This window comes from Aulonocara stuartgranti (genome assembly GCF_965226115.1).
Source record: "Aulonocara stuartgranti genome assembly, chromosome: 12".
Taxonomy (NCBI): domain Eukaryota; kingdom Metazoa; phylum Chordata; class Actinopteri; order Cichliformes; family Cichlidae; genus Aulonocara; species Aulonocara stuartgranti.
Window position 1 is genome coordinate 11096734 of NC_138948.1, and position 21654 is coordinate 11118387.

At 40.1% G+C, this 21654-nt stretch overlaps 2 protein-coding genes across 2 annotated transcripts; one reads left to right on the top strand and one right to left on the bottom strand.

Moving 5' to 3' along the window:
* Window positions 1-211: 211 nt before the first annotated feature.
* LOC309719757 (E3 ubiquitin-protein ligase KCMF1-like) lies at window positions 212-11849 on the bottom strand. Its single transcript, XM_082556107.1, has 7 exons — window positions 11737-11849; window positions 9799-9966; window positions 7145-7284; window positions 5619-5720; window positions 3762-3942; window positions 2220-2538; window positions 212-1815 (listed from the first exon to the last, which is right to left on the bottom strand). The coding sequence occupies exons 1-7, from the start codon at window positions 11750-11752 to the stop codon at window positions 1488-1490; spliced, it is 1254 nt and encodes a 417-aa protein (XP_082412233.1). The 5' UTR covers window positions 11753-11849; the 3' UTR covers window positions 212-1487.
* A 3920-nt stretch (window positions 11850-15769) lies between these two features.
* On the top strand, window positions 15770-21156 carry lipg (lipase, endothelial). Its single transcript, XM_082554127.1, has 10 exons — window positions 15770-16126; window positions 17045-17235; window positions 17448-17627; window positions 18366-18477; window positions 18570-18788; window positions 18903-19145; window positions 19353-19473; window positions 19913-20140; window positions 20241-20345; window positions 20455-21156. Exons 1-10 carry the CDS (start codon window positions 16036-16038, stop codon window positions 20465-20467), a joined length of 1503 nt encoding a protein of 500 aa, XP_082410253.1. The 5' UTR covers window positions 15770-16035; the 3' UTR covers window positions 20468-21156.
* The last annotated feature ends 498 nt before the right edge of the window (window positions 21157-21654 follow it).

A 21654-nucleotide genomic window follows, 5' to 3' on the forward strand; every position in this document is an offset into this window, starting at 1 on the left:
TAACCCACACTCAGTTTAGTCCAGTGTGTCAATCTGCTGCTGTGAATGAGGACAGGAGAAGACCAACTGAGAATGCCTTGACCTGTAAGATAGGCGTTTATTCTTTTTCTTGTAACCATGTTCTGTACATGCTCGCCAAGAAGTTAGCAACTGAGAGAAAAAAAAAAAAAAAGAAAGTAAAAAAACCAAACAAACAAACCAGAGAGCAGGATTGAGTTAGTTCATTTCCATCCAAAAACATTTTTTATTGTCCTCCAAACTGAAAGGTTTACCCTGTGATTTGGCTTCTTTGATAAGCCAAAAAACATACATTGCATTTCCTCAGGTAGCAGTGGAGGCATACAAAGATCGTTTTGAGTGAGAGAAATTAATGGAAAGAGCAATACAGGATTCTCTCCTTCAAGTCACATGATGAGTAATCTTTGCATTCATGAGTAATGGAGAGAAGATTAATCTCAGATCACTGGAAGCTTGAGAAAGTAGCATCTGATCTTCATTAAGAGAGAAAGGAGGGAGAAGATGAAAAACAAAAACAAAAAAAAACAACCACATGAAGAACAGGGTCGCGTTTCTTCCATGTTAGAAAAGGCCTGAAAACTGTCACACTGCTGAGATAGTTTCATCTCTGGTTGCCTCCAAGTTGTGTATCGCTTTTATGTAGAGCATCTGTAGTGTACACAAATGGACACTGGATATGCAATTCAAAACCAAAGTGCCCACAGTTGATAGAAAGCAAGGTCACATGACCCAAAACAGGTAATGTCACACAAAGGGGAGGGAGGAGGGTGAGATTGGACTTGAAGGTAACCAAACGCCGTCATCAGTCTGTGTTCGTGTGTGTGTCTAGTGTGTGCGGTGAAGTGCCGGCGATGCGGCACTCAGCACCATTAATGTACAGTTACTCAGGTGTACGAACAAAAAGAGAAAGACCTCCCCGTCTAGTGACTGTGCAGTTAAAAATGGGCACATGGTGATTTAAGCTCATGCTTAAGTTGTGGTAAACCATCCAAGCACTTCTTTAATTTATAACTATAAATACACAGCAGCGTTTTTACCAGAGAGGCTTCTGTCTGCTCCTCTCCCTTGGTGAGTGGAGTGTGTGACAAGTTTCTCTTAAAATGGCTAACTACGCTTTACTCATCTGCTAAAGGAAACACGGGTTATGTGGATTTGATTATCAACTTTCATATAGATTTTTCTATAATATATTTATATAGTTATTTTTCCTTTCTCTCACGCAGCCACCACTCTTGCTTTCACATTCTCTCGTCTCACTACTTTTATTCAATGGACAACATAAAACATGGGGTGGAGTGGGGAGCAACAGAGCTGAAATGACATGATCACTGACAGATGATCACTGAGAGGAAAAAAAAAAAAAAAAGCCAAGAAGAACTGCAGTCTTTTTGTCATCCATTGGCAGTTGGACTGACGCCGCAGTCAGCCAGTTACAATGGTGGTTTTGAGGGGAGGGAAGGGCCATGTCATCAAAGAGGCGGCGGAGGAGGCTCTTTCTTCGTTGGTGCCGTTTTAGTTGTCGTCTTCGTCGTCTTGGTAGCTGGGGTCATCTCCTTCAGGTTGAGGTTCTCCAGCGCCACGTCTAAGGTCATGACCTCAACACAACCCATGGCCTCGAAGTCAGCGAAATTCCGCAACGAACCGTGACAGTCATCCTCGTCCTCGGAGGAGGAGGCTGAGGCGTCCTCGTCTGGTAACAGTGTGGACAGCAGCAGCTCCGTCACGAACAGGCTCCTGTCGGCCCACTGGGCCTCGCACGCCTGGCGCTCTGCCTCAGACAGCCGTGGTTCGTTCAGCCTGCACAGAGAGAGACAGAAGGAGTGATGAGAATAAGAAATTTATTTGTAACATAAAAATCCTGTAACTACTTATTCCGCACTGAAAAATCCAAAACGTCTACTACTGGACACAAGATTTAGAGGTTTTTAAATTTCCACAAAGGGGCCAAACGTAATGCTTGCAGATAACTGCCTTAAACTAAGATTTAAAAGGAGTTTCTGATCACATGTTAAGCTGTGAACCAATGAGTGGATCACACATACATACTCAAACGAGCATGCACGTGGTTGTTGCTAATTTTTCCACTCAATTTCCACGTTCTCTGCACAGAAAGAATTTCTAAACACAGGTAATAAGTAAAATACATTTAAAAAAGAAAAACAAAAGAGACTTGAAAATAAAAACATTTAAAACTGGCACACCTGCTGAGTAGAAACTGGGAGCTATGTGCAGTATGCTGTGTGTTGGGCTCGGGTGGGCCCGGGTTAGGGCTTGGGTTGGTATTATGGTTGGCGCTTGGGTTGGGGTTTGCAGTGGCTGAATTGGTATTTAGAATAGCATTGGCTCGGCCGCCACCTCTGGTGGCATTTCGGGCAGTCTCCAGCTGTTGACGTGCTGCCTGGGCCTGCTGGCGTTCCAGCTGGAGTTGCATCTGAAGCTGCTGGAGCTGGGAGGCAGACGGGCCCGAGCTGAGCTGACCTCCTGCTGAACGCCGTACCCCCGACAACTGAGACAGAAGCTCTGGAGGAACAGAAAACAACAGTGGTCAGTGTAAAGCATTAAAGCTGATCATACTAACTACAGATGATAGCTCAATAATACATTTCTTTAAAAGATAGCAATATTTTATTATTTTCAAAATAATATATCAAGTCGGTCAAGCGTTTTATCCCTCAAAATATGCACTGATTAGTTATACTGTCACCAGCACACCAAATCAAAAGACAAATGTGATTTTCAGGGCTAAAACTCGATGAGCTGGATCAAGGGCTCAGCAGGTATAGTGGGTCATTAGAGAGGCGGCTGGTACCCGTGTGTGAGGCAGACTGAACAGGGTCCCTCATTATGGCACAGCTGGAGCTGACATGGCGAATGCCAAGCACTGAACCAGATTCAAATTGGGAACAGGATAATCAAGGAATTGCTACAGCAACAACTCTACCCACACATTTCTTTACCATCTACACAACACTTAAGTACATGCAGACACAAGTAGCAATGGTTTGTAATACCCAAGCTACAGCAGTTAGCTTACCCTTTTTTGTGAGGAGGAAAATATACTAAAGAAAACCTAATAAACATGCTACACCTGATTTAGTATTGAGCGCACTTTTTCTTTCCCTGTCAGACCTATATGATAATGCATATAACAATAAAGATAAATTAATCCTTTAGTGTCTTACTGTAATAATTTGTTGTCTGACTTGCACCTGGCTCTGCAGCTTCTTGCTCTACAATTATGTGCCCCACAGGAAGCCTGTAATAACAGGTGCTTTGGGACTGGGGACTAAGGGAAAACTACACACTGGGGAGCAGCATTTGAACCTTGGTGAGGTGACATTACTGGTTGGTGGGTTCAGACTATTTAAAAACTGCATCAAATGTACTAAAGTTAAGCTCAATAAAGCCTGGATTTCCAAGGGTTTTCGTAAAGTTAAAACCCATCGTTTACAGAGCTACCAGGATATTTTCCCCGTTTTTTGTTTTGTTTTGTTTTTTTTAAATAACACTTTCTGGTGCGGCATTTACATTTCAAGTCAGCGCAACATACGTCACTCATCGTTTACTGTCGTGCTGGGAGATTACCTATCATGGAAGAGGAACTAAAAATTACCCTGAAATGGCTTGGGTACTTTATTGAACCGTTCTTGCATACACTCATACTGAAGAAATCATCAGGCACTTCCTGAATCCAGTAAAAAAAATTAAAAAAAAAAGTTTTTTTGAGTGTATGTGTGACTAACCTGCTATGGGGTCCATGGCCTCTCTGCTGTAGTTGGAGCTCTGTGATGAACTCTGACTGGTGGAAAGCCCCCCTGTGGTGCTGCTGGTGAAATGCATGTTAGACCTGCGGGCTCGCGGGCCCCCTAACCCGCGCCCGGGGTGAAACATCCTCCTCACATGCCGCACGCCACTGGACTCATCGTGATGCTTGCCGTCAAGGAACAAAACAAGAGCATAATATTGATACAACTAAAAGTCAAAAATTAATGAATAATAAAAAAAAAGTACAATTAAAAATAATCCATAAACCTCAAAATGTGCCTGATTGTGAATAACAGATATTTCTTGCTTATAAAATTGCTTTTTAAAACACGAACAGTTAATAAGCGAGATGTAGCTCAAAACTATCGCTGCCACGCCTCTAAATGCTTCCCAGGACTTTTAATGAGCCATCTGCAATCAATACCTGCATAAAGCTCTCATGTCAACATAAACACAGAAGACAAAGAACTTTGCTGACTCGCAATCAAAAGTTATGGCTCTGTCAGTGAAGCTGTCAAAGGACTTGCTTGAGCTACGTTTCATTCAACTATATTTTTGCATTTGTGGTTTTCTTCACTGCACCCATTCAAAGTACGCTATAAATAGGCAGCCAGACTGCTGTTGTCAGTCCGAGTCTATTCACGAGTGTGCTTTTCAGCTGATTTCTGACAGGCTAAGTAGACAATCACATTTTAGCCATTTAGACAATTAGCTCAATTTAATGAATGTCCCTTTTTTGGGAGAAGGTGAAGCTTCTTTAACCTTTGCACAAGTGGTCATTTACTCATTTAAGTTACAATGTGTCTGCATTTTTATCCTCAAAGGAATGAAGGAGATAAGCATGCATGTCTGGAATCTAATTAGTTAAAACGCCTTGACAGAGCCTTGGGTTTATGCAAAGTTTAATAGCAATCAAGTAACGGATCAGATAAGAGCACTCCTAAGACTACTTAATTTTTTTTTGAGTAGAGAAATTTCCCAGATAATGCTTAAGTGAATGAAATACTCAGGTCTTATTTCCTGCACTGATTTCTGAACCACTAACATGTTACTGCCTTCTGCAGTTATATCATCAACAAAAATCTAAATCAGGTGATAAAACAATGCAAATCAGTGTTTCCATTCTTTCATAAAACAAGTCTACTGTAATGTTTCTGTCCATCAGCACTTTTTTCTTCATCTCTTTTCTGGCATCTTACAGAGCCAAGAGTAGAAAAAAACTGCAGCTTTTGGCTCCATGGATTTATATATAATGAGAAATAATAAAAGTAACCAGTAGAGGAAAACAGTACAGTATTTACAATATCAGTATCAATAAGGATCCAGATTGTATTGATAAATCCTGAGCAAATATCAATGACAATGCCACTAGGCATCAAAATCAGTGGAAACCCCTATGACAACCTGAAACAGCCAAATAACAAAAAGAAGGGAAAAAAGCTGAAAACACAAGTGCCACTGATCTGTTTTAGCCACATTTCCTCATGCTATTAATTTACCACTTAATCATGTGTTCATATTTTTGTTTTTGAGGCATGATAATTAGTCCATGTGCCTTCACTGTCTATGCACCAGATCACCAGCAAACTGCTAAAGATTTTATTAACATAAATAAAATGTTAATGTTAAAATGGCTTGTCATGCAGAGTAGGCTTTAATACTGTAAGCAAAATATCAACAAATGTCAGTTCCACTGAACAGATGCCTCCTTGTTGCAATGATCTTTAAATAGACAAGGCTAGTTCAATGACATGAAACTCAGCATTTCTTTCACAATGCAGCTAATGTCACTTCATATCTGCAGAGATGGTACTTAAAGTACTTGAAAAGGATATCAAGTCTCTGGGTGCTCTGTGTTCAAGTGTTAGATGAGCAGCAAAGTCATCTGTCACATGATTTGGGTCACCACCAGGAAGTGCTGCACATATGGGGCAGATCTAAATGACAGAAAAACAGAGTGTGCACATTAGTTTTCACAACACACACACACTTCACCTCACACTCAACATTCACCACGAGGTATTAAATCCTCTTAAACAAACACTGTGCTTAAACACGAAGAAATGTAATATCAGTAAAGTGAAACCTGCATGTGAAAGGAATATATCCAACAGAAATTAATTTAAAAGGCACAGACTGCCATCAAAACATCAGAATGCTGCACAGCACTGGCTGTAACAATGACATTAATAAAAACATCAATATTTTAATACCTTGTAAACTCTGACTACTATTTCAATGCCAATTTTCTGCAGTAGTGACAGACTGATACCTGCTGTGCTTTCTCACGCCGTCATCTGACAGGAACTGACACCTGAGACTTTATAATGAGAGATATCTATGGGAGAGTTTCATGACAGAAAGAATGGCAGCTAATCGTTCACAGTTCCATCTTCCTCACTTGCTAAGTGATATTTATCTTTAAAATTTATCTATAAAAATCTGTTTATTCAATGCTGTCATTTTTTCCCCAGTGAAATGTTTTTCACAATTTTTTCTAATGTAATCACATTAGAAATTTCCACAATGTGATAAATTTTTGTTTGTACATTTAAAAAGGAAGAAAATTCAAATTATCCAAGCTAAGCTGCAGTGTTGATTTAACCAGAGCAGGTAGGCAATTCCTCATATATTCAAAGAACAAGGATTTTGTGTCACTTGCAAACATAAGGAGACATTAACAGTGTTTTTACACAATGGCTGTCTGCACCTGTGGGGAAGACATACTGTTAAATTTCATTCATTTTCGAATAAAAACTTATTGAGAACGCCTTTAGCTACATATGTTCTTGGCCTTATATGGTATCTAAGGGGACTGTATGACTTTTAACAATTAATATACTAACTTTCATCTGGTGTTCCTGGACAGATTGTGCCTCCCCGGTACTTTCTCAGTCTCCCTGTCTGCTCGTGCGCCTTTCTCACAAATTGCACACATAGAAAACTAGTTCTCCCCTTATTAGAATGAGAAAACAAATATAAAGCCATAACTGAAAAATCATTTTAAGTCAACAGCTTGGAAAGCTCACGTGCAGTCTCAGCTGTATAAGCCAGTGGTGGTGGTGTTTTTGTTGACTGTACAAAAAGAATAAGCTATAAATAGAGCTGCAAAGTCTGCCATGACTTGCAATTTGATTCTTATTTCAGACTCAGAAACTGACTCAAGGACTTTCAACAATAATACTGTGAACCAAGACAATAAATATGACATAAATGCATGCTGACAAACCCAACAAGATCCTGCAATGTGAGGCCCACTCAGACACTGATTCAGTTTGCTTAGTTAAGATAATATTGAAGGAAATGCAGCTGTTAATATCTGCACAAACATCAAGTTTAATTTCATGGAGCACCAACTTACCACTTCTGTGGAGGTCTCTGTATGCTCTGCAGCCACATGCTCCTGCAGGGACATCTCTGTGTAGCCCATTCTGCCACAGTAGGGACATGTGAAGGCTTGGGGCTGCTCCACCGAGAAGGCTTCACCACCATAGTACAAGTCTGGGAGGGAATAAACACCCACATTCCATGTAGTGTCAGTTATGTAGCAACATTTAAATGCAAGAGTTTAAGTTAAAGCTACAAGTATGCTATAAAATGTAAACACAATTAAAGATACTCTGTTAACTACAGTATTTTTACCCTTTACATATACCAGGAAACATAAATAAACCCATGCACATGAAACCATCAGCAAGTAGGCCATCTACAGACATAGTTACAAACTACAACAGTCCATTTAAGAAGAACATTTAGCTCCTAATGAGAGATCTACTCAGCACTCCATTAGTTGTTTAAAAAAAACAAAACAACAACAAAACCCACCAACAACAACAGAAAAAACACATACAACAACATTAGCATTAACTTTGGGGTTATGTTTGAGTTAAATATAAGTGCAAATTTCACTTTTCCTACTTTCATAGTTAACACTCGCAAATAACAAACCCCCTCCCCCCTCAAAATGGTGTTTATTACAGTTAATATTCATTAATCTATAAACCTTGATTAATATTGGTTAATGTCAACTGTTTAACACAACTAATCATAAACTTAAAGATCCGATATTTATTGAATTAAAAAATTTAAAGATGTGTTCCTTGCCACGAGTCTTCAGGGATAATCAATGAAAAGCAATGAAAACATGCATTTATAGATGCATGCTCATCTATATTCATTCTACAGTCCATAATACCATCTTTTTAAAAATCAACACTTGTGTTGTCCAGCAACACCACTGCTACTTCAAATTCTTCCTTAATGTGAGCATAGGTTAAATAATAAAAATAAAAAAATAAAAAAAAGGTACTTCTGAGCTGCTTTAGGCAGTTTGATTTGCAGGTAAACTCAAAAACTGAGTGGAAGAAAAACCATCACTGGGCTGAATTGGGCAGCAGCACGTTAAACAAATTGGCTGAAGGTGTTAATGTGCGTGTGGTAGCCTGTCTCTGTGTTAGCCCTGTGTTAGACTGGCAATGATGCAAATATTTGAATTATTATTTGAATGCAAATAAGTCATCGCTTTTTCTTGATTATGGAAGCTTTTTTTTTCCTTTTTTAAATTTGGTCTTTACAAACATCTGTGGGGGAAAAAAAAACAAAACACCATCTTGATTTGACTCTAGACCTGGTGTGAAAGTTTCAGCTCTGAAAAAAAGAAAAAGAAACTGAGCACAACGCTAAAACTATACCAGAAAATTTTAATGTTCACATACCCTGAATAGTTCTATAGAGGTGCTGAGAAAAGCTGCTGATACGGGTCATTTCACAGAGACCAATTTATAGCACACCTTTTCTTTCACATCGCTTTTTTTTTTTTTAAAGAGAAAGAAATCACCTATTACTAGCTACATGTATGACAACAACTCATGGCAGGGGTCTCATTTCCCCAAATAATCAAAAGAATTCTAATCATCAATTTTTTTTTTTTAGACATAGCTCAGTTGGTGGAAAACCAGCAGGCTCACTGAAAATGCTTGCAAAAAGTCAATAAAATATCACTGCCAAAAAAAAGAAAACCTCTTATTAAGCTTGCACCTTCTGTTGTGTTTTCAGCAACAGTTGCTGTTTGTATTTGTTTTTTCACCAGGCTGAAAAAGAGCATCTTCAATGTGTGAAAAGCTGAACGGTAACATATTTCACAACATCAAGACAAGAAGTAATAACAGAAGCAGTCGTCCAAAAGGAAGACAAATGGCCCATTTAATCGAAAGAAATTTGGATTGTACCACGCTTACCCGAATGCTTAATTAAAGAATTAAGAATATTAAAAGATTTGGAGAAGTTTAATCCTTACTGCTGCCAATATAAAATATTCCAGTTATGCAGTGATAAATCAAACCCAGAAGGCCAACAACACACTCCCAAAAACTCCTCAGGCTGAGTCAAATCCATCACTGTTAAGCCATTTGGGAGCAGCCTTCCCATCTGAAAACAAAAGCCAGTGCCAGGAAAAGATAACATACGACATTGCACTTTTGCAATCTTATAAAATCTAGTGAAGGGAGGTTTATAAAATTAAAAAAACAAAACAAAACACTGCCAGTATTACCGCTCTGCCCTAACTGACAGTCGTGACCATCCCAAGACAATTCAGTTCTTTAGCATTTGTCACATTTTAAAGGAAAAAAAAAAAAAACCCCACTGCACCAAGTTTGAAAACAGCTCATAATTTCTCCATCTTTTGTCACCCCCCCCCTCCCCTTCTCTCCCCTCATACACCTGGCCCATACCTGGACTATCACTCAACACACCATATGAGCACACATCATCCCTCTTTAACAGCTGATAAATTCATGTTTGATCGTTTACAGTCCCTCAGTTGACTCGACAGTGAAATACAACAGGCAATTACCCTCTATGAGAACTGGCTTACAGGCACTGTGTCTGTAATTTGAGGCTCAGTATTTCAACTAATGGAGAAATGTTCATAAATTCAACTACACTCCATTCTCATTCCTGGTTTTTAGCTGACTGTCTGTTGACATGGATGACATGCATATCATCTTTACTTACCAAAGTCAACGCGGGTTAATATACACTGCATGGGATGCTCTGTCGTGTGTCTGGTTGTAGTTGCACCGCTCTCGTAGCACGATGCGCAAAGATCATAGTCGTAGCAAATTAAACATTTGTAACGTCGTCCTCTGAAGTTACCCTTTAAACATGCATCACAGCTCACACCTGAGTGAAGTCAGGAGAACAGAAGAGAGAAAAGTTAGAAAATGTGACAGTTAATCAACTTTAATTAATTTTCAAAATCAAGTAATTGAAAACTTCATCTTTTGAGGATTGCCAGATTTATTACTGGATACAATTTATCACAGTTTCTCTGATACCATTAGGTTCACTGGATTACAACTGATATTTTTTTCCTTGTATGTCCACTTCAGTTAAACTGCAGTGAATAATATTCAAAACATACCTACATTGGAAATTTACAGAAACATTACCACTACATATTGTCTGGTTGGAAGATTTTAAAGTAATGGATATTCAGTTGATTTTTCAGTCCTGAGCCAGAATATCGCAGATCGCTGCAGAATTCCTGCCTCAACATTAAAACTAACACAATCGAGATAATTCAATGTTCATTAAGATAATTTATAATAAATATTAAGTGCACAGACAGCACTGTTTAGTCTGAACTGGGACTTTGAGAGAAGTCGACTCTTGTGGTAACATACTGGATTGCATTACTTTCTTGTGCATTTGTTTTGTTGTAGTTGGCTAAGCGTTTTGTTCAATATTTGCTTGTGTTGTGGTGGGCATAGGTGACTTGGAGTAGATTTTTGGCTATGTTCCTTACAAGTGTTTATTTATTGCACAATTTATAAATAAAGTGTTACTGTGTTACACTTAGTCCAAGTCCCATCAATGTTTAAGTAAAAACTACATTCACAACAGTGAATTACTAATTACCACTGTCTTCATTTCAGTACCTACATACATGTAATGCGCCATGTGAGATGGACTGTGGTCAAGTCCGGGCACTTTTTGATTGACTACGACAGTCGTACAGACACAGTGTACGCATGGCATGACACTGGTTTGTGTAACCCCCCCCCCCCTAATATCTCCATTCATAACTATGAAGCTGTAAAAAGGTATATAAACGAGTGTGATAACGGTAACCCCTTCATGATATAACTCAGGCACAAACACCTTGACTGACAGCAAAGTTAAAAACAACAACAACACAGGCATGGCATGTAAAGGCCGCCCGGCCTAACCTTCGCAACCGGCTAACAATTTAACAACTTAACTCTTAGCTCACAGGCAAGTCATCAATGGTAGACTTTACCCAAGTCAATTTTTTGCCGGTTTGTGATCAGAAACGTCTTCTAACAACACTGCAAGACATCTACTCAACACTAATAACTAACAAGGTTGGCCACAAGGACGACGTGAATGTTAGTTTGCTAAATGTTAGCTTGCGAAACTTGATTCAGCAGGCCAGCAATGACCAGGAAGGAGGCTGAAACTAGCTAACGTTTACGACATACAAGTTTCAAACCCATAACGCCATCTGGGTCGCGTTCCACGCTTCTGTTTCCTATTCTCGACACTCCCCTCGCTCCCCGGCTCGTTAAGGTTAACCTACATTACCCATCTCCCAGGCTAGCTAGCACACTTAGCTAAAGATACGGAGCTCCTTCCGCTTATATGTCAGCGTTGTTTTGGTCAGTTAAAACAGAGTAGTGCATATGTTCTGAAGAGAGAAGACCAACTCCAAGAGTCCGTTATGATTAGACACCAATTCTCCCGGCAGCCATAATGTGCCCCCACGAAATTTCACTGCAACCTCGCTGCTAACACTAGCCTACGTTAGCTAGGATGAGCTGCAAACTAAGGAATTCTCGGCTAGCTAACATTAGCTAGCGGTGAGCTGTCATCGTTTTTAATCGCAAATCCCGTCTCTGCTTCCACCTCCGTGCTAAAGCACCTTCTTACCTTCATGACGGGACATCCTAGCGCAGCCCCTTGCTCGGGCTCCTTCGCCTTGCAATGCAAAATAATATGAGTGAAGAGAAGAGAAGCCGGGGCTGGCTGGCTCTCCCTGGCCTCTTCCCTCATGAAGGATCCGGTCTGGCTCGCTGCCCCCTCCCTCTCCTTCTCCCTCCGCCTCCTGCTGTGTCACTGTCCAGTGCATTGTCACTCCATGCACACGGTGGCGCTGTTGTTCCATTTTATTTTTTTTACCACAAATGCTGCTTTGGGTCGCTTGTGGATGAACTATAGTGACCTTAGTTCTCACTTTTTTAATTTACCGTGAATTTCAGCATTGAAAATTCTCACAAGTGTTTTTTAAATCATTAAACAGGAGGTGCAACTGGAGTTGGAACAGTTGAAGATAATGAGATTTTCATTGTGTGACCAGGAAGGACGGGATTAAAGTGAGGAAGAGCTCCGGTTGAGCAGGTTCATGAATGTAGTAAAGGACAACATTGAGCGGGTTGGTGTGACAGATGACTGGGTGTTAGGGATAGTTTGAGATGGATGCAGATGAGGTGTCGTGACCTCTAATTATTGCTCATTCCAGTTCTACCCACTTTATTTAATTTTTAGCATCATCAAACAGCCACAGCATTAGAATAACTGACAGATTAGGTGAATTTTCATCATTGCCTTACAATGAAATGTTATGCTGGGTCAGGATATCAGGTGGAATAATCTGCTCCCACCAAACCAGATCCAAATCTCAAAGGATCCTCTTCCAACGCCCCCAGATCCCGGGCCATCAGGATCACTAACGACTCCAGCCATCCTGCTTACAAACTGTTCAGGCCACTGAGGTCAGGGAAACGCCTCTGTAGCCTGAAAACAAGAACTGAAAGGTTCAGGAGGAGTTTTTACCCACAAACAGTGAGACTCCTCAATCAAAACACAAATCGGACAACATGATGGACAATTCCATACACAGTATATAATTTTCCTTTGAGTTTTATCCTTATTTTTATTTGTACTTTATCATATACATCTGTATTTATGTAAATACGTACACTATAGCTCTTAACTATTACAGCGTAATATTTTGCACGATATTATACATTTTTATACTTTTATATAGATATTTTTTATTATAAGTTTAGTAAGATGCACAGTCGGGGGGGGGGAGTACTTTTTAGCCGGAAAAAACATTTCACTGTGTGTTGTACTAGTTATAACTACATGTGACAAATAAATAAAGAATTGAATTGAGATCATACATCCCTGTCCTGGTGCCAAAGCTTGTTTGGTGGGTGCCCATACAATATTAGTTGGGAGGCTTGATTTGATCATGTCAGCTACTGTCAGATGCTCCCTTATTCACAAATGGTCACCACAGCGGGTTGCTCAGCATGATGATTTGGCAGACGTTTATACACCAGGTGTTGTTCCTGATGCAACTCTAAAGGGATCTACTCCCCAGACCAAACCAAGGATGACCACACATAACGTCAAAAGGTATTTAATCTTGGAAGTTTGTTATTTAGTCATTTATTTTTATTCAACACACCAAGACTGAGACATCTAAAAGCTTTGTGTGTGAGTTCTGCTGAGAAGCTGCTGCTGCCAGGATGTCATCTCAGTGGTCTGCCAACACTGCAAGCTTTGTTCTAACTTCATGGCTCAAAATTGAAGTTTTTGACAGTAATTTAAGGAAGGAGTAACGGCTGCACTAGATGAAGATGTTTAAATTATACTGGAGAACTGCTGATTATTTTTGTATTTCACAGTGCCTCATTGTTGCTTCTTGCCAGGCAGACCTTGTAGAGCGAAATCAAGACAGGTCAGCAAAGTGCAGAATCAAACTGGCTCACACATTTGGCAGCTTGCTGAGGTATGTGGATGGAAAGAATAACTTTAATTGTGCATGCAAAGCTATTTTAAATTTGACGCAAATGTCCAACATCAGCTTGATTCTGGGAAGTCCACAAGCTTTTCTTTTCTTTTTTTTTAAATTTTTAATAAGAAGCAGAAAAAAATAAGTTTATCTGGTAAAACATATGTTGACCTCTAAACTACAATCTTTCAAATTTTATTATTTCCACAGCATACAGAGAAATGTTTAGTTTTAGACCTCAAACACCTTGGGGAACTCTATAATACCCCATGAAATTGTATCTCATATTTACTTATTTGCCAGAGGTGAAAGAACACAGGGCAATGCTCTACTACTGGAAAGTTTCCAAACATGCACAGACGTCACAGAGGTAATCATCTGACCCACGCCTTTTTTTCCACATAGATCTCACACAGCACAGTGTGATACCTATATTAGCACAGTATATGGGCTTGGAAAGTAAATAAATACTTTGCAGATCTGCATATCTATGTCTCCAGTCTTACCAAACAACTTAACAACATAATTCCAGCCAGACTCATCACATGCACCTGAAGTCCACCAATCATATTATATCTATTCACATCCAGCGTTGCTGGCTCCCCATTCCCGAACGCATCCAATACAAGATTCTGCTCCTAAACTTCAGACCATTTTGGCCTTGTCTTTTTAACTTTGTCATCAAAGCGCTCAACTTAAGCTATAGCCCTCTGATATAATCATTTCTGATCCTGTACATTCTGGTCATTTTCAGGTGAAATCTTAGCATCTTCAGCTTTGCCACCTCCAGGTTTACTCCTCAATTTACGACTCACAAAGACAGTGAATTTTTTTTGTTATAAGGCAACCTTGAATGTTTTGAAAGGCACCTGGAACCCTCAGGGGATCAAGTAATGTAGTATTGAGTCAGTCAGGTGCATTGTCTCATCTTATCACTTGAACTTTAGTGCCCTACTGAAATCAAAACATATACTTTCCTATACATTTTTATATAAATGGGTGTTAAAAATATGAAAAGTTACTTTGGACTGCCCTTTGTCACACAGTGTCACGCTCCTCCATTCAAGAATACATTTTAGTGTGTCTTCTGATTTTTTTCAAAATTGTAAAAAAAAAATTCAAAAAGGACATAATTTCTTGGTCAATTTGTGCAGTGAAGCACTATGAAGGATATGGGTTATTGGCATTTCCATCACTGCTTGTTTCAGTGCACTGATGGCTCATTGTTAGTTTTTCATTAACGTAAAGCTGTACTGTGTGTACCCTCATTTGATTGCACGATGTGATAGATTACACACGCAGTGACATCTTAGACAGACAGACAGACAGATAGGATCTGTGTAGTTATAGTGCCTTAAGGTAGTGAAAAAAGCAAAATAAAACATAAGAAATTGCGCTGTAACTATTTGCAGAGATGCGTAAAAACTTTTTTAGATGTCAGGTATCAGGCGCTGTTGGGGTAGCAGATGACACTTCCAGCTGGTGATGTGTGCACACAAAAAACAGTGGTGTCACTTTAACAGGGACCTTTGCGTGAGTGCACCCATTCTTCGTCTCATCAACTGAAACTGGTTTGCGAGCTAAGCTGATGATTTGGCAGCATGCCAGGCAGGGGGAGAGAGACCCCTTCCTTCTCCATACAACCAGCAGCCTTTTAAATATTCCTATAAGAGCTCCCATTGGATATTCTTTGTATGACTGGATTTTTTTTTAATGTTGGTATTGTAAAAACGCCGTCTCGTTTCAGTGCGTCTTTCAGCGTTCAACTGTTTTTTTGTTTTTGTTTGCTTGTTTCTTTTTTGAGAAGTAGCGCCTCCTGGATTCCTGGAACATTTCTATTTGAAGTGCTCTCTGGATGAGCAAAACATAAAAAATAATTTAAAAAAGAAAGAAAGCGTATTTTCGCATTCTCTTTGGGTGTCTTGGAGTTTTCTTGAATTTTTGTCTGCATATTCCTTTCGCGTCTTTTGTCATATGTTGCCTATTTTTACCCTCATCTGTCCGGTAAGAAAACAAAGACGGGAATTGTATGATCTTCAGACCAATACAAAACAATTAATTGCGTCTGACGCCTATACACCCTTTAAGGGTTAAAGTGAGATAGGCTACTACGATTCATTCAACCTTTCCACGCCCTCAACGTAAACAAATGGGGGCTTGGCCAATAAGATCCGCCATAGATCAGCCGATGATCAGATGACCGAAAGGAGAAACTATTTAAAACTGTAATGACACGCTTCATTCACAGCTTACACATTTCTGGAGCCGGTTCTTAACAGGCGCACACGAAAACGCATCACCGGCTCTTTTGTTACCACTGAATTTCAATCGCTCACCAGCGCACCTCGTTGCCGGCAGTACTACCAAAAAACATTTTATATCCTAAGAAAGCTTTCATTTCGTCCACACTCATCTGTGGCTGAGAAATGAATCATAAAAGCGTTTTAATCAGGATTTTCCTACTATGTGCTTATCCTCTTTTTTCATCAGCAACTGAGGAAAACGCCGTTCTTAAAGGTAAGAAATGGCTTTTTTGTCTATTCATTCGCTAATTGCTCTCTAAAATAAAGGGAGAGGGTGAAAACCTCACGTCTAGCATACAGCGGGGTATATATCATACGCCTGAGAAAATCCTAAAATTCTCCCACGTCTCGCTTGATTAATGCGCGTCATTTTTAGACTAAATTACACATTTGAACAAGTGTGGCGGGCAGAGCAAAGCAGAAAAACTGGAATGGATTTAAAGGACACGAGGGCGACGCGTCCTTTTTGGAAGGAGTCTTCAAGTAGAGCCAGGACACAACGCCACGTCTGTGCGCTGCCCTTGGAAACATGTCCTGCTGAATCCGCGTTTTACTGCAGACTTCACGAGATCGTTTTTATTACCCAGCTCAGCTGAAATCATTTTGGTCTGTGTGGCCCATTGGGGCGTTGAGTTCATGTTGAGCACACTGTGAAGTTCCTTGACACAATGTGCGATGTTGGCTATAACTAAAACTGATCTTTACTTGCTGCGAGGGTAAACCAGACTTCATTCGGTTCATTAAGAGCGTAACACAATGAGACTAAATTAAAAGTCCTATTCAAAACCAATTCGGACTGTACATCTTTAAAATCAAGCACGGCTGCAATTATTTTTAAACTTGGAAACAGTCGGCTTCTTTCACCAGGCGTTTTAATCTCAGGCTTGAGACAGGTATGCTAAGTTGTGGCATAATTATGAGCTGTAGCTGCAGATTTGTGAAAAAGATGAACTGAAGAAGCATAGCGATGACTTTACTGCTTCTTGAGTCCAGCTTGCACCTAACCGTTGTTCAAGAGCAAATCTTGGCAGCAAAAGCAGGTTTATTTTGTTTTTCAGCCCCTAAAGGCTGAAAATAAAGACAATATAAACAGTCAATTTTTATATTTATTATTGTGCATTTTTCTCCTCAGGTGAAGACAGTGGGCAGAATGACTTGTCAACAGACAGCCACTCTGTTGCTGGCATCATCAAGTACAACATGAGAAAGAGCTTAGATCTGGAGCAGGAGGGCTGCTACCTGAAAACTGGCAAGAATGACTGTCTAGAGAAATGTGGCTTCAATGCTACAGCCAAGACTATCTTCATCATCCATGGCTGGACGGTACATATGAATGATAATTTATATCTATCTGTTAATAAGCATCTGTGTAGTTTAGGTTATTTCTTTGGCTTCCTAGGTCACTTTCTTGACTTCAGAGTGAATCAAGCTTAAATGTTTTAACTATTTATTTTTGATTGTTGGGGGTAGCAGAAAGCTGCTTACATAGTTAACAGTCTGACCAATGACTGACTTCTGCTGTCCTTTCCTCTTAGATGAGCGGGATGTTTGAACACTGGATGCACAAGCTCGTCTCTGCATTAATGCAACGTGAAAGTGAAGCCAACGTGGTGATTGTTGATTGGATATCAAGGGCCCAGCAGCTATACCCTGATGCAGTCAACCACACTTATGGTGTTGGCCTTGATATTGCAGCGCTGCTCAACTGGCTTCAGGTATGTACAGTAATTTAAAGAAGCTCCCACCCACCCAGAGTACCAAAACTAAACATTCAAATATTAGTAATGCTTCAGTGGGTTTCTATTCAGCCTTTTCTTTTTTAAACTATAGAAAGTGAAAACTGATGTGCAACTACTTAATTGTAACATCCCAGTGGACACCAAGGTGCACTCGTGCATAACTTTATCAAAGGCAAAATGGCTTCATTTGCAGAACTGATGTATAAATGGCTTTCATCATAGCCTTAAAGTGTAACATTGTGCTTCTGATATAGTACAACATGGTTGCTCCATTTCTGAAATCTCTTTTTTTTTTTTTTTTTTTAGCGTAATATACTTGTTTTGTTTTTTTGCTTTGAGTACCTCTTTGTTTGTATGGTTCGTTTTCCCAATTTCCAAATAAGATCAGTGCATTTAGCACTTCTAAGGCAAAGACAACAATTCCCATTCAGTGGGACTGTTACAAAATTTTATCAGTAAATAAAAGGCAATTCAGAAAGCGTTCAGGCATCTTGCCATGTAGTTGTAAATGTAGACAAAGAGTGTCACTGAGACAGAGGGTGGAGGCGCTGCTCCATGGAAGGAACTATCAGTGGATTCTGTTCGGGTTAACTGAGCCTGGCTCAGCTGCAGGCACAACTCATCATTGGCTGAAATCCAGGCTCTGTCCATTGTAGGCCACTGTGGCAGCAGCTGACATCTTTATATATATTTTTTTATTGTTTCCTGAAACAGGATGAGCACCAGCTCCCTCTGGAGAATGTCCACCTGATTGGTTATAGTTTAGGTGCTCATGTGGCAGGCTACGCAGGAATGCATGTACGAGGGACCATTGGCAGAATCACTGGTAAGTTGGAAGTAATATGAGCCAGAAAAAATAGCCCTTTAATTTGAGGGTTGCCTCATTTGCTTGACCTTTCTAATCTTTGTTCTTCATAGGTCTAGACCCAGCAGGACCGATGTTTGAGGGCGTGGAGAAGGAGAAGCGCCTCTCACCAGATGATGCCGACTTTGTGGATGTTCTGCACACATACACTCGGGAGGCTTTGGGTGTGAGCATTGGAATCCAGCAGCCAATTGGGGACATTGATATCTATCCTAATGGCGGTGACGTGCAGCCGGGCTGTGGACTTGGGGACGTGCTGGCAGTGGCAGGAAGTAAGTGGCTGAAAGTCTTTACTTTTGCATGTATCCCCTATGTTTAAAAAAAAAAAAAAAAAAAAGAATCCTACTGACCTTTAAACTATAATCTACTATACTCAACTTTTCTAGATTTCATGGAGGTGATGAAGTGTGAACACGAGCGTGCTGTGCACTTGTTTGTGGACTCTCTGATGAACAAGGAGCACCTGAGCTATGCCTTCCAGTGCACTGGGCCCGACCGCTTCAAGAAGGGAATCTGCCTGAGCTGTCGCAAAAACCGCTGCAACAAAATTGGCTACAATGCCACAAAAATGCGCAAGAGGCGTAACAGTAAAATGTATCTGAAAACCCGGGCTGACACACCTTTCGCAGGTGAGATACAAGAAGAATGAAATGTGTGAAATGTTATGACGTGTACTTCCTAGAGCAAAAGTGATAAGCAAGTACTATAACCCAATCTGTTTTCATATCTTTAACCTCTATATCTAACTTGTTTTATGATTTTACAGTTGCAGTGTAAACTACTACTGTACACACACCTACACTAGATCAAGTATTAACTCTTGCTTTTTGTTCAAGGCTACCACTACCAGATGAAGATGCACGTGTTCAACAAAAAACAGTCTGATGATGCTGATCCCATCTTCAATGTCAAGTTGTATGGCGAGCACAAGGACACAGCTGATATGTTTGTTGACGTGTAAGTTCAAAACCTAAACCCTTCCTGCCAAACCAGTCTTCTTTCACAATGTCTCAACATGACAATGTGTAAATCGCTAACGGCTCAGTTACAGTCCTTCTGTATGCACAGTGTGGTAGTTGTTTTTGACTGAATGTTGTACTGAGAAACAATCAGATTATTTCTATACATTTAGAATTTTCAACTCGAGTGCTTGTTCTGAATTTTTTCAAAGTGGTCTTGGGCTGTACAACAAATTTGGTGGCAGACTGAAGCGAACAGCAGTTTTCATAAATATACAAGCGTGCCAGGGCAATATGACAGCTCTCTGAAGACTGTTTATTTTAGAGGTCTACTTTAGTTGCAAATGCTTTATCTTAAAAAATGGTGGACTTAAACACAGCTTCCTTTTAACGTGGTTTTTTTTTTTTTTTAAACAAATTTCTTACTACTTGTGCAGCCGCGATAACACCATTGGTCTGAACATGACAAACACCTTCCTGGTTTTTGCCGAGGAAGAGATTGGTGAAGTGCTCAGGATCCGTCTGAGTTGGGAAGGAGAATCCGACTCCTGGAGCTCTATGTGGAAAAACATCAAGAAGAATTTCTGGGGCTGGAACGCCAACCCTTCCAAACCCGTGCTTGAAGTTCGTCGGATGCGTGTGAAAGCTGGAGAATCACAGAAAAAGTGAGCTGAAGGGTCAAAACTGCAGTTGCCAGTCTTAATGGTGCAGAATTAATTTTAATTAATCTGTTCAGACACTGACTGATGCTTTGTGGTGTTACAGGTATGCTTTCTGTGCCGAAGACTCTTCAAAAACAGAAATCTCTCCAGGGGAATATATCAATTTTATTAAATGCCCTGATGGCTGGGATGCGAAACCGAGAAAACGGTATGAAAAGTTGAAAAACTGGAAAAATTCAAATTTATCATTACCTGGTCCTGTAACTTAAAGTTGTGTTTATGGTGTATGTAATTATTCTGCTCTTTCTGATCAACAGGGTGCCCATGTAACAATTCTGCTCTCCCAACAACCAATGCACCATCACCATGGGGGAATCCAACATGAATCAGGAAGAAGCTGTGCCCTCTGTATTTGAGCACTTAGGCTTAATCAGCACGTGGTGAAGGGGGAAGTGGGCGGGGGGGTTCAGCTCTAGTGGAAGGTTTCCACTGACTTCTGAAAATAAGAACGATGGGTTTCTCTCAGCATGCGGCGGTTGCAAAATGGTGCACAGCCTGGAAGTGGTGGCACTCTCAACTGTGTGGGTTGCCTGAGAAGTTACAGAAAGTTCCTCTGTGTGGACTAGTGAAGTAGAGATTTCTGCCAGTGGACACACCAGCAGTTATAGTCACTGTACTGTACAATTTTTAAAATATTTATTTATGAATAAATGAAAGCACTGCAAGACAACCTTATTTATCAGAGCACACCCCATAATGGAGCGCATGTTGAATGAGTTTCTTCGAGATGCAGTATTTGTGTATTAATGTGCGTGTTTGTACCTGTGAAGTGTGCCTTTCTGCTGAAAGAGATTACTGATACACTGTTTAATTGAAGGAGATGTCAGTCTTATTGGATCCTACCTTTCTGTGCTTTTGTGTGTAGTTACTGTATGTGACTTACTTTTGAGGGGATGTGTCTGTACATAATGTAAATACATTTGTTTCTTTTGGAGAAATAAATTCACACTTTGTTTGTAGCAGCTTGTGCCTTGTCCATCATTTCAAGATTAAATCGGTGTTGTGGCCTACTCACAACATAGAAGATGAAACTATTTAACCTGAAGATTCACTTTGATTTTTCAGTAATCAGAGCATGTATATTTGTCACACTGTCATGTTCATGTGACATTTCTGTATGACTCAACTTTAGGAGAACGCTGAAAGTGAATGTTTTCTGAAAAAGACTCCACTACTGCTTGTGAGAACATGCTTTTACAGCTCACACTGCAACTGATGCTTGAACTTCAAGCGCGCCTGTTCCCTCCTGTGAGGATTCACTTTATATTTGAAATATAAGCTGAACACCTTTCATTATAAAAGGAGTTTGATGCTATTCTGAGAAACTAGAAGAAATGGCTAAATGTCATGGGGTAAATTTGCAGTGTAGTACACTCTGATTTCTGCTCTGCTTGTAAAATTTGTTTTTTTTCTCAGGCCTTGAAAGATGTCAGGAGAAACGTCAGCATTGCTTCCTC

Bases quoted from the DNA above. Each gene is read 5' to 3' on its own strand.
- LOC309719757 (XM_082556107.1), bottom strand. The intron at 7,285-9,798 runs GTAAGTAAAGAT...ATTCCCTCCCAG, and splicing joins ATTAACCCGCGTTGACTTTG to ACTTGTACTATGGTGGTGAA. The intron at 2,539-3,761 runs GTTAGTCACACA...CTGTTCCTCCAG, and splicing joins GGCCATGGACCCCATAGCAG to AGCTTCTGTCTCAGTTGTCG.
- lipg (XM_082554127.1), top strand. From the start codon at position 16,036: ATGAATCATAAAAGCGTTTTAATCAGGATTTTCCTACTATGTGCTTAT. The intron at 16,127-17,044 runs GTAAGAAATGGC...TTTTCTCCTCAG, and splicing joins GGAAAACGCCGTTCTTAAAG to GTGAAGACAGTGGGCAGAAT. The intron at 17,236-17,447 runs GTACATATGAAT...CTTTCCTCTTAG, and splicing joins TCATCATCCATGGCTGGACG to ATGAGCGGGATGTTTGAACA.